At 37.5% G+C, this 12,559-nt stretch overlaps 1 protein-coding gene across 3 annotated transcripts in view; it reads right to left on the bottom strand.

Annotated features, from left to right (window-relative positions):
* Nucleotides 1-11,876, bottom strand: part of CEP95 (centrosomal protein 95) — a 32,312-nt gene extending 20,436 nt beyond the window's left edge. For 2 of the 3 annotated variants that reach the window (XM_054573037.1, XM_054573036.1), the window contains exons 1-6: nucleotides 11,729-11,818; nucleotides 10,097-10,225; nucleotides 9,238-9,345; nucleotides 6,425-6,535; nucleotides 3,531-3,633; nucleotides 2,365-2,480 (exon numbers count right to left, since the gene is read on the bottom strand). In XM_054573037.1, the coding sequence (XP_054429012.1) occupies nucleotides 2,365-2,480; nucleotides 3,531-3,633; nucleotides 6,425-6,535; nucleotides 9,238-9,345; nucleotides 10,097-10,225; nucleotides 11,729-11,747 (586 nt within the window). In that variant the 5' untranslated portion in view covers nucleotides 11,748-11,818. Of the gene's footprint in view, nucleotides 1-2,364; nucleotides 2,481-3,530; nucleotides 3,634-6,424; nucleotides 6,536-9,237; nucleotides 9,346-10,096; nucleotides 10,226-11,728 lie in introns of all 3 variants that reach the window. The other variant, XM_054573038.1, reaches the window with a different exon arrangement.
* Nucleotides 11,877-12,559: the final 683 nt, after the last annotated feature.

Below are 12,559 nucleotides of genomic sequence, written 5' to 3'. Positions count from 1 at the left end.
CTGAGCATTATGTTAGCTGTGGTTTTGTCATATATGAACTTTATAATGTTGAAGTATGTTCCCTCCATTCCCACTTTGCTGAGAGTTTTACACCTAAGTAGATTTCGTCAAATGCTTTTTCTGTATCTATTAATACAAGCATGATTTTTATCTTTCATTTTGTTTACATGGCATATTATATTGATTGATTTATGGAATAACAGGAGTAAATACCATTTGATCATGGTGCATGGTGCATCTTTTTAGTGTATTGCTGAATTCAGTTTGCTATTTTGTTAAGGATTTTTGCATCTATGTTCATCAGTGATACTGGCCTCTAAATTTTTTTTTTTTTCGTAATGTCTTCTTATGGTTTTGTAATCAGGGTAATAGTGGCCTTGTAAAATGAGCTTGGGGGCCTTCCCTCCTTTTCATATTTTTGAAATAGTTTGAGGACAGTTGTTAATTCTTGGAATGTTTGGTAAAATTCACCAGTGAAGCTGTCTGGTCCAGGACTTTTGTTTGTTGGGAGTTTTTTTGATTACTGATTTGATTTTGTTAGTAATTAGTACGTTCAGATTTTCTGTTTTTTGATTCAGTCTTGGAAGACTGTATGCTTCTAAAAATGTATCCATTTCCTCCAGGTTGTCCAATTTGTTGGCATATAACCAGTTGTCTGTATTTTCTTACAGTCCTTTTTATTTCTGTGGTGTAACCTGTCACTTCTCTTGCATTTCTGATTTTATTTATTTGGGTCCTCTCTTTTTCTTGATGAATCTGATTGATAGTTTACCAATGGGTTATCAATTTTCTTATCAAAGAACCAACTTCGCTTTCATGGTATTGTTTTTAGACTCTTTTCAAAAAATTTCCATCCTGATCTTTATTATTTCCTTCCTTCTACTCACCTTGGGTTTTCTTTGTTCTTCTTTTTCTAGTTCCTTTAGGTGTGAGGACTGATTGTTTAAGATTTTTCTTGTTTCTTGATGTAGAATTGTAATGCTATGAATTTCCCTCTTAGGACTGCTTTGGCTGTGTCTCATTAATTTTCTTTCTTTTTTTTTTTTTTTTGAGCAGGGTCCTGTTTTCATGTCTCAAGATATCTTTTGGTTTCTTCCTTGATATTATTATTAATGAATTCATTGTTTAGTAGCATGTTATTTAGCCTCCATGTGTTTGTGTGTCTTCTTGTAATTGATGTCTAGTTTTATACCATCATGATCAGAGAAGATGCCTGATAGGATCTGAATTTTCTTAAGCTGAGATCTGTGCCTTAACATGTGGTTTATCCTGGGAAATGTTCCCTGTGTACTTGAAAAGAATTTATATTGTTGTTTTTGGGTGAAATGTTCTAAAAGTATCAATTAAATGCAGTGTTCTAATGTGTCATTTAAGGCCAGTTTCCTTGTTGATTTTTTTGTCTGGATGATGTATTCATTGATGTCAATGTGGTGTTAAAGTACCCTACTACTACCGTCAATCTCTCCCTTTATGTCTGTCAATATTTGCTTTATATATTTAGATGCTCCTATGTTGGGTATGTAAATGTTTATAAGAGTTATATTCCCTTGTTGGACTGATACCTTTATTATTATAAAATGCTCTTCCTTGGTGAAGGAGTGTGATGTAGTTACTGTCCTTGGAACTCACAGTTAACATAAATAAAGTTAAAATGCAAAGCGAGAATGGTGTTACCAAAATAAGGTGAGAGATACACTTAGGGTTACTGAGGGTTACGGAGCCTCAGAGCCTCAGATCCTGAGGCAGGTAGGGGAGGGACTCGCTTTGCAGGGTGAGTTTGTCAGGAATAGAAAGCAAGAGCATCCCAGCAGAAGAAATAATATAATGTTAGAGAAGAGCTTGGCAACCAAGTGGGCAGGACTGCGAGTATGTTGATTGGAGGAGGGCACGGAGAAAGGCTCAAAATGCGCCTAAAAGATACTAAGGTTTACTGTGTATAAGTAGTAGATTATTGGAAATGTGGACTGAAGCCTGGGAGAAAAATAGACACTGATGTACAGACCTGTTGGCTGAAACCATGAGAAATGTGAGTCACCCAGTTCAGGAAACTATACTTAAGGAGTACTCTGAGTGTGATGAGACTGTTAAGCTGCATCTATAATTTTCTTTCCATGGCATCAAATCCCCCACATTATAGGACAAACCTGCATTCACCTAGGCCCATGTGCTTACGATTCCCACTTCACTGATTTCACATAATTTTTCATATTTAGTAGGTAATGGTGGTATTCTGGAATTTCAGTTCTGAAGTCCAGGTAGGGGTCTCTCTATTCTTAACTTTAAACACTCCTAAGTATAACTATTTGCATTTTCATAGTTGTATGCTCAATAACAATAACTGATACTTAAAGTTTAATTACTCACCGTTACTTCTTAGAGAAAAGGTGTGTGCTGTGTCTCCAAGTCTAATTATTTCACTGGTAGATTCTGCTTCATCTTCATCCCAAGAGGGGCCCAAAGCCTCAGATGACAAGGAACACCTGAAAGAGTTCCCTTACTTACTAAGAGGCCAGCATGACCACAGAGTGCCCTTCCCATGAGAACTCCAAGAGCTGCTTCAAGCAGCCTACCTGTGAGTATTCACACTGCTCATTGCTATGCATAGAAGAGAAAAACACTCCCATCTACCACTTAATCACTTCTTGCTGCTACTGAGAATCAGATATTTAAGAGAAAATAATATTATAGTACTCAACATCTAGTTAGCAGAAGTACAGTCAAACCTGTAACAATATATTTTGTCTATGAGAGTAGTACAAATCATAAAACTCCGATATTGGTCAATGATATCAGTACATGAGGGTGCAGTAACCCAGCACTTCCATCCTGCTGGTGGGTATATAAATAGTCACAGCCTTTTTGGAAAGCAATTTAACAACTTTTAACAGCCTTAAAACATTCATACTCTTTGACTCTGAATGCAACTTAAAGATATTGGGAGGGAAGGGGAAGAAAGAACAAACAAAGGTACACTCACATTAAAAATATATAAAAACACAGGAACAACCACCTCCCCTTTAGAGAAGTGGTTTGGTAAATTATGATGCACCAATAAAAATGGTATGTTATCACAGTGATTAAAAATTATAATAAAGAGTTTAACAACTTGGAAGAAGACTTAATGTGCTAATTTTAAAATGCAGGAAACAAAAATAACCAAATATTTAAAAACCACCATAAAAGACTAAAGTACAACAAAATGTTAAAGCAGTTACTTAGTTCTGAATGGTAAGATTTCTTTTTTTTTCTTTTTTATTTCTCTACTTCCAAGTTTTTTGTAAGAAATGTAAACTACTTTGAAATGAAAGGAAAAATTAAAAAATAAGTAGGTGGCTAATGCTGAGAATTAAGTACTGTATATAGCTCAAAGTTCTTAAATCTCCCTCAGGGAGTTTTAAAAATTAGTAAAATTTTCACATTAACTTTGTTTTCTTTTGCTGCCATTTTGGCGTATTTTATGCAATTTTAATTCTTAGGAGAAGGAAAAGGTATAACTTCTTTTGATTAAAGTCATAGACATTGAGTGCTACCTTCCAAAAGAAACTCTTTTCCATGATGATTTGGATTCTTTAGTACTTTCTGACTCTTCCAAAGGTTCTGCATGGGATTCTTTAAAATCCTGTCCAGTTTCACCTGTTTAGGAGAGATAAAAATAATGCCAAAAAACAAACAAAAATAACCCAAGTTAATATACTACGATTTCTATACAGGGGGTGGGTAGAGGTAAGGACAGTAAAGCACCCTGAACTCCTCCTGGTAAACTGGACTCTTGGGAAAGTGGAATTAGAAATAAACAATTCATTACCTATAATGACAATGTATTACTTGGGTAACAAAGAAACAATACAAGTGATGCTTTAAAAGCAGGGTCTATAGTTGTATTAGCAATGTTTTATTATTTAATATTGCTAAAATAAACAATCTAACAGGTGGTAGATTGATTATTTTTTAAAATAATTTATTATTTATTTTAAGAGAGAGCTAACGGAGGAAGAGAGGGAGAGAAACATCAATGTGCAAGAGAAAACTGCTCGGTTGCCTTTCACATGCCTCCAGCCAGGGACTTGGTTGCAACCTGTGCATGTGCCATGACTGGGAAACAGACAACCTTTTGGTTCGCAGGCCAATGCTCAACACTCTGAGCCACACCAGCCAGGGCTATTTATTACTCTTTATACCTTGCTATCTGTAAGGGATGTTTGAGGCAAGATGACTATGGTGTGGGTTCAGAAAAACATTATTGTGTCAGCCTATTTCAAGCTCTAAGAGTCAGGCCACAGCAAGTCTTGGGTAACATTTTCCTTAGTGCTACCAACATTTTTTCTAGCATACCTGATGCCATCAACATACCTGATGAATACGCTCTCCCCAGAGGCACTAACTCACCAGGGGAGTGATTTCAGGAATTATGCCAAGCAACATTTGAACAACATTAGAATGCTGTGTGCATTTACTGTAACTCACCAGGGGGGTGATTTCAGGAGTTATGCCAAGCAACATTTTAAAAACATTAGGTGGCAATCATTGTGCATTTACTCTGAGCTAGGCTTGGTGCCAAACTATTTATGCATATCTACTTATTTAACCTTCTTTACAACTATGAAAGATTTTCTGATGAGAAAACTGAGGCTTAGAGAGCTTCAGTCATACAATGAAGGGCACTTAGCACTGAACCCATGGTCTGCCTTCAAATCACTTTCTCTTCAGTGGTAAGTGAGATGCTAGCTCAGGTACCAGGAAGAAGCTGCTCTGCATACCTGACATGACTAATGGTAAGAAAGATTTACTCCCATTATTAATTGGTGTTCTGAAGAATCTGATCAGCTCTAGGTAATACTGCCATATAAACTTGGGCCTGCAAAGGTAACAACCAGACTTTAGAAAACACTGTCCAACTAAGGCACTACTACATAGGGAGGCCCCCTCTGAGCAACTCTCTCCTAGCAGCACTAAGCTCTCCACATACTAGTGATCTCCCCTGGGAAGATCCCTCCCTCAGCATTTAACTACTACCATCCTCACTTCATATCCTCAGCTAGGTGACTACCATCCCTCCTCAACCTGCAATGAAGCACTACATTGTAAAAACTGCTGCTATCATTGTAATTTTCCAAATTAGTCAATCTCTTAGAGGTAGTTTTCTACCTCTTAATCTTGCACCTAAAATGACTAAAGAGTGACAGAGCATCAAAATACCAACTGTTAGCCTTGAATTCACTCTTCCCCAATTCTCCTGTAATTGTTTTACTGTATGCATTCATGGCTATTGCCCTCACTTGAGGGTAGGTTTCTCTGAGAGCAGTAAATGTGCCATGCAGCTTTCAATCTTCCCAGAGTAGTTAGGCAGGGATTTAACATACATGAAACACTCAAAAACACACCTCTCAATATTTCATTCCAGGGCTTACCTATATATGCTTTTAAACTTTTTAAGGAACAAAGATAAAGGTAGAAAACTAACCTCTAACTGAAGAGCTTAAGATTAACTTGGAACATTAAAATCACAGCACAGATTTCACCAACAATGTGAGGTATAGGAATTATGAGCCTATCCAATATTTTTTGGTCTTCATTTATATTAGAATTTATGTTAATTGCTATTACCACTGGAAAATTCTTTTGAGTAACTTTACAATAATAAACCCATTCTTAAGTGAGTCATATATTATTCCAACCGTGACATACAGCATTGTTTACCTAACCAATTCCAAATTGTTATGACATACAGGGTTTTGGTTTTTCTTGCAATTATAAATAATGTTTCAATAAAGACCTTTAAGCACCTAACATTCTTTTGTATAATTCCCTAGGATAAACCCCTAGAAATGGGATTTACTGAGCCGAAGGTTATAAGTAGCTCTTATATACTGCTAATCTAGTTTGAATAACCATAACCCTTTTGGAAAATAATATGACAATATTGATCTTTTTAATTATCATTTAAAAACATAAAACAAAAACTCACAATAATCTGTTATAATTTAGGGAAAGAGGTTACTTGAAGAGTAAAATAAAGAATATTTAGGCTATCACACACCAAAGTGCAGGTTGAAGACAGAAATACACAAATCCTTCTGACACCTCAGCAACATCCATATTTATAACAAAAATGGCAGTTCTGACATAGAAAATTTTGCAGGAATTTCATGCAATAATCAGCAACGTAAGCCAGGATTTAGCTTTCTATTACATTTTATTAAAGTAATTTATAAATAACATCCAAGTTGACAAAGGATATGATGACAGTCTAGGATAGAGTTTTCAACCACTTGGAACAATAAGATTTGAAATGTATTTTACAATTAAATTTATCAGGTATACTGTATTAGTGATTCTAATTCCTATGAAGAAAAACAGGCACAAATATAAAAGGTAAAAAGGGACACAAAAATAAACCAAACCAAATTTCTATTCTTGAACTTACTTTTCTCATGAGATGTTTCACTGATGTGTTCTGTAAGGTACTCCAACAGCCCATCAAATATTTCTAGGAGATTCTTAATAGATTCTTTATCTCCTCCCACTATATTTTCTCCTGGACACAGAACACAGAGCTATTAAAAAATTTAACCAAGAAATCAAAAGCCTCATATTTTTGAAATGAATATACCACTGTGAAAATATTGTTAAAATACAAGGATTATAAACTAACCCAGGAGAAACAATGTAATACAGTTAACTCTGAGAAACACAGGTTTGAACTGTATGGATCCACATATGCAGACTTTTTTCAATCAATATACAGTCAGGCTCTGTATCCCTGAGTTTTGTATCCAAGAATTCAACCAACTGTGGTTCAAAAACAGTACTTTCTATCCTTGGCTAAGAATCCACGTATGTGGAAGGTCAACTTTTATTATACATGAATTTTTGACTGCGTTAGAGCCAGCACTCCTAACTCTTGTGTTGTTCAAGGGTCAACTGTACTCACATCGATTTCCTGATGCCTAATTATATCCAAAGAAACAAAGGGGGTAGTCTTGAATATGTTGTTTGATAATTAATTGGCATATTTTTTCCTTTATCAAGGAGCAAAATAAATGGACTTAAGAAAATGTCCTCGAGCAGGGTCGGGCCTGGTTAGTACTTGGATGGGAGAAAATGTCCTCTGATTAGATTTATACCAACGTATAAAACAGCTAAGCAGACTTTTATTTGGCTAGTCAAAAAAAAAAAAAAAAAAAAAAAAAAAGGCAGGAAAGACACTGTTTCAAATTATAGAATCCTACTTTGGTGGTTTGTTACGACGATAATAGCAGTAAAGAAATATAAAAAGAAAACAATCAAACTTGTTGGAATACTTTCATCAGGATTTCCTAATTTTTTCAAATTTGTTTATTCCTATTTGTATAGATCATACCATTTTTTTTTATTAAAAACTGTCCACAGCTCCCAACATATGAAACCCTTTTTAATCTCACATTATCCCCAACCTCTCCAGCTTCATCTCCCCCACATCCACTTTATGCCCAGAAGTTAATCTTTAAACAGTACCTAACCTAGCACATCACCTGGTCCATAACAGACTTTTAATAAATGTTAAACTGAAATATTGACAAGTATGATTTTGTAAAAGCATGGAAACTTGACATGTTAAATGTCCCATAAAATAGACTCCAATCAACACTGGGTATAAACAAACTTAATTCTTGAGAAACTCAAGGAAGAAGCAGAGTAAAATCTTTATACTTAATAGAATCTAGGTGTTTATAACTTCAGTCATGATGCAAAACAAACTTAAACTGGAAACTTAATGTTTTGCACTGCTACTAGTCAAACAATGTTTGACAGATTTTTTGTGTTTAAACTAAACACAAATCTTGTTTTTAAGCTTTATGTCTTTCTGGCTTAACAAAATACATTAGTATACCCCAAGGGCACACTTAGGACTTCACTTTCCAGGATGAGGAGCATACTCTGCCAACCCAGCAACTAAGAATGCCTGCCAGAATGCAGGGCTTCATGGTGTAGGAGAAGCTGATTTAAAGAAAATACAAGGAGTAAAACCCTGCTTTGCAGTCTACTGGACAAGGTAAGCGGTTTTGCGACTTTTCATGGGGTATGTGTGAGTTATCAGGAGAAGCTCTACAAAAAGTTCTATATGCAGACATCGTCTTTCTGTAATATATATAAAAAGCACAAATACCAGAAATTGCCCTACTCCAGTGGTAAAGCAATTCTCAGTTGCAAAAATATAGGGGAACCCTAGGATTATTCCTCAAAATGAATAATCTCCAAATTATCTCATCACATTTACTTATCTAGGACCATACGCAAAAACTTAAGACAATTTGTGCAAAAATCTGTCCTTGTCAATATCATATTAAGAGAAGTAAATGACCTAACCTGATTAACATTACTTTCTTTAACTATCGTCAAAGAACAGATCAACAGTATAAAACTTCTCTTAGTGATTTAAGAATAGTTTCAAGTCTCCAAGATTCCTTCTGTTCATTAGCTGGAAATAATTTATTCTATTTTAGAAAAGGTTTAAAAATAACTTATAGTTTTGCTTATATTGAATAGGTAATATATTCACATGATTCAAAATTCAGAAAGTACAAAAGGTATACAATGAAAAATCATGAAAAGTCTCATTCCTCTCTTGTCCTGCAGCCCTTAAGTTCTTCTTATTGAAGGCAAACAGTATTATGGGTTTCTTGTCTAAGCTTCTAGGACTCTCTAGATTAAATCAATTTGCATGAAATCAATATCATATATTCTTTCTTTGTATTTACAAACGGTAGCATACTCTGCATGCTACCATTGTAACTACACATTTTCTTCATAAAATATATACTGGAGACTGTTTCACTAACATGGAGCACTGTACATAAAGAGCATCAACGACCTTTTACAGCTGCAGAGTAGTTCCTTCTATGCAGCTACCATAATTTATTTAACCTATTGCCCATTTAAGTTTCTAATTTTTAGCTACTAGAAACAGGCAGCATATGAGCTTTAAAATAACAAAATAACAACGAAAAAAAAATCACACTTCAAACTATCAGCTGAGACTCTGACCCAGATTTATTATAAACTCAATGTTTGACTCTCCTGGACAAGCTCTCGAGGGTGGCTGGCTGCCTTTACTATAGCCAGTCAACTGTCTTGGCTCAATCTTACCATTTGGTCTATTTCATATGCTTGCTCACTTGGCTAAAAATGTCTAGGTCTCTGTCTAGTAAATTATGTTAGTAAAATACAAAATTATCTGGTGGTTAAGTGTATACCAACCTGTTATGTGAGACAAGCTGACCTGCAGGTAATCCAAGGCCAGAGAATCAATTACTGCTTGTACATTGTGAGCTTCATCCTCTTGACTCCTGGGATTAGCGATGAGGTCTGAAAAAAAAAAAAAAGAGCTACATAATTATGCATCTATGAGGGTCCAAGTTTTCATCTATCTGTCTCTGACCAGGCTTCTGAGTAAGTCAACCGCTACAAAAGTAAGCTCTGCCCAAAGGGAACAGGTTTTTAAAAGTACAAATAAAGTTAATAGAGCCTGAATTCCACACAGCAGAATCTTTATTGGTTGCATATTTATTGACTGAATATAGTTGAATAAATATATCAACATCCTCTACATCAAGCGCCATGCTAAAGGAAGACAAAGAGGTCCCTAAATTCAAGGAGGTGAGGTAAGACCTGAACCAATAATTGTGGGCTGCTTTCCATGAGAGGAAAAAACTCACAACAGGTGTGAAGAGAGAGTTATTGAATGTCCAGGGATAAAGTACAAACACCAATTCCTATCTATAATATTGGTTAAGTAAGAAGACCTGACAAGTTTCTAAGTTCCACTTAATTTTAGAACCTTTGAAGGTACATTTTCATAAAGGTGTGATTTTCACAAGGCATTTAGCATTATTAGATTAAACAATGACGACTAAGACTAGTCAAACTGATTTGACCAAGGTGGTTATTATGGCTTGGTCTTATAAGGTATTAAGGAAATGAATGCAATAATTTAAAATAAAATGTAGGCAAAGAGAAAACTCAAGATTTTATAAAAACCACAGGCTCTAACTAAAGGCACTAGTAATTTCTGGCTTAAGGTATAAACACTGTTACTCCCACTTTTTAGTACCCTTACCTGGTACCTTTTCTCCCAAAATGGATTGATATAGCGCAATAAAGACATTAGCATCGCAATCTTCTAGTTCATGTATCCTCAGGTGTATGTGACATTTCAGGAGAAGGTTATTGGCAACGGTTACCCACTCTGTTGGGAAAGAAGGGGGAAAAGTTCAACCTTAAATATTAAATAGCACTGGAAAAAATCATATATACATTAGAAAAAAACCCCTCACAAAACAGACATTGAACTCTGTAGAAGATAAGGAATTTGATAATGACAGAATTTCATAGACCCTCCTAGGCATCACTTTTGAAAAGATCTACTTAATTTCTTGTAATGTCTTCCAGACTGTTAAAATTTCAGTGCAGTCAAAAGTGTGATGCAAATCCAATTTTCTCTGTTGCAACCTAAAATCTTAAGTTATTTGTTCTTTTTTACAAGCCATATTTAGGTGTTGTTATTTAGAACATATTTATAACTAAAAAGGAATATTACGTCCCAAATGACATGGCTTGTTAATGATATTCTGAGGCTACTAGAAACTAATTAATGGATGTTGCTTCAAATTCCCAGTAGCATTAGTCATGTTTTTACCCAAATATCTTATGCAAGTCAGGACTTCTCTGGTGCCCAAATAAGTAGTGATTAACTTAGGCTGTTACAGATTTGGAATATTAATGATACCAACGCTAATGCATTTTGTAGTTAAAAAAAATATTTGGTTATATTCAAGAAAATATGGAAAATACACACAAAAGCCCCTATATTCAGGATTAGCAAATACCCAATAAAGGTTCTTCCGTACGCTTCCCCACCAACCCCATTTTTGGAATTAGACTAGTTATTTCAAGGGTTTTTCGACCAAAGATAATTTAGAAATCTTGAAACATATGTCCCCTGAAGTGATTGATGATTAAAGGGGAAGTACTTTTATCCTGAGTTCGATTACCTTCAATATGTTCTAGACATGTGTGTGATTGTATGTTGAAGTCACATTCTCTTCCTTTTCCAAGAAACAATGCGTATGTGCGTCTTTTCAATGCACATTATGTCCTTCTCCCCCGTGCTCATTTCTCACAAGTGACCCAACAACGACAACTGGTTTGAACGCTGTCCTGGACAAAAGGATGTAAGCGTCCTAGACAACCAAATCAATTCGCTTTTCAAAATTGGTGCTAGACAAAGCCCATTTCTCTAGAGGGCACTGAAGAGAAAAATTCGCAAGCAGTACTTTGGCAGGAGCATCAAGAGATCTTGAGAGAGTCATTCCTCAAAAGTTTAAATGCATGTACAACCTCAGTCCCCACGATGCAAGAACAGAGAGCACCCTGACAGCGGCTAGATTCTCCAGAGAACTACCAACCCGAGGAACAAACTTCCCGACCGCCCTTTATGCAGCCAAGATGCGTGCATCCTACCTAGCCACAGGGTCCTCTCTCCCCTATTCCAAAATCGCACTCGATGGTCTCCAATCGGAGAGAGAACTGGGCTACGAGACGCTATCAAGAGAACCCGCCCACTACGACGGGGTGTCTGTCACAAGCCAGACCTAGTTGCGCCTGGCCGGAGGTCTTAAAAAAGGCAGGGGGATTCGGGCACTTGGAAGGCTTCAATCCACACACACCGGGACTCCAGACCGACACTCACCAGCCTCCGGGCCGGCCATGTGGCGGAGGCAGGTCGCCGCCAGACTCCGAGCTGGGCGCGCAAGTGACGGTGTCCTGGAAGGGCCGCTCGGCGCGGACGCCACAGCAGATAGGAGGGGGGAACTAAAGGAAAGTGCAGGAAAGGAGGGGTGAAGGAGGGAGGAACGTTAAAACGGCTTCTCTCTGCTGATTGGCCATCAGACTTCCTTTCGCAGCTCGAGCCGAGGTGGCGGTTTGGAGGCTTTAGATACTAGTCTCCTCGGGCAAGATCGTGCTAAGGCAGTCTCAGGTGTGTGGATTTGACAGTGAGGGTCACCGAACAGCCCCCGTTGGCCTCCCCGTTGCATTAGGAGGGCACTTCCGGCGAGATTTTGGTTTTGTATTCCTCCGCAGATGCCAACTGAGAAAGTAGTGCGGCCCGCTCACCCAGTGGGCGGGGCAGCCACGCGACAAGTCAGGCTCCGCCTTCTTGTCTCCTTAGGTTCTGGGCGTGAAGGCTCTTTGTAAGACGTAAACAACTCGAAGTGGGCAGAGTGGGTTCCCCTATCTTGGCAATTTTGTCTCCCAGGCTGGACCTGAAAAAAGGGGTAGCTTCCTCGAGGTGTGGAAAGACGAGAAAAAGGTGAAGTCAAGAGAGTGCAGGCAGATGCATCATGGTGGTGGGTGGGCCAAAAGGGGCAAAAAACGGGCGAACCTGGGGGAGGGGCGGGAAAATGGCGGATTCCGGAACGTCGGCTGGCGTTGCGGCCTCTGCGCAGGGGCGGGGTGATTAGGTCATAGAGCAGCTCCCAGCATTCTCTACGGCGGAGGAGGCGGTCCAGACTATAAAACC

Source organism: Pteronotus mesoamericanus, unplaced genomic scaffold, assembly GCF_021234165.1.
Source record: "Pteronotus mesoamericanus isolate MK-2021 breed Mesoamerican mustached bat unplaced genomic scaffold, CSHL_Meso_final contig_246, whole genome shotgun sequence".
Lineage (NCBI taxonomy): Eukaryota > Metazoa > Chordata > Mammalia > Chiroptera > Mormoopidae > Pteronotus > Pteronotus mesoamericanus.
This window is presented reverse-complemented; position numbering and strand designations above follow the sequence as displayed.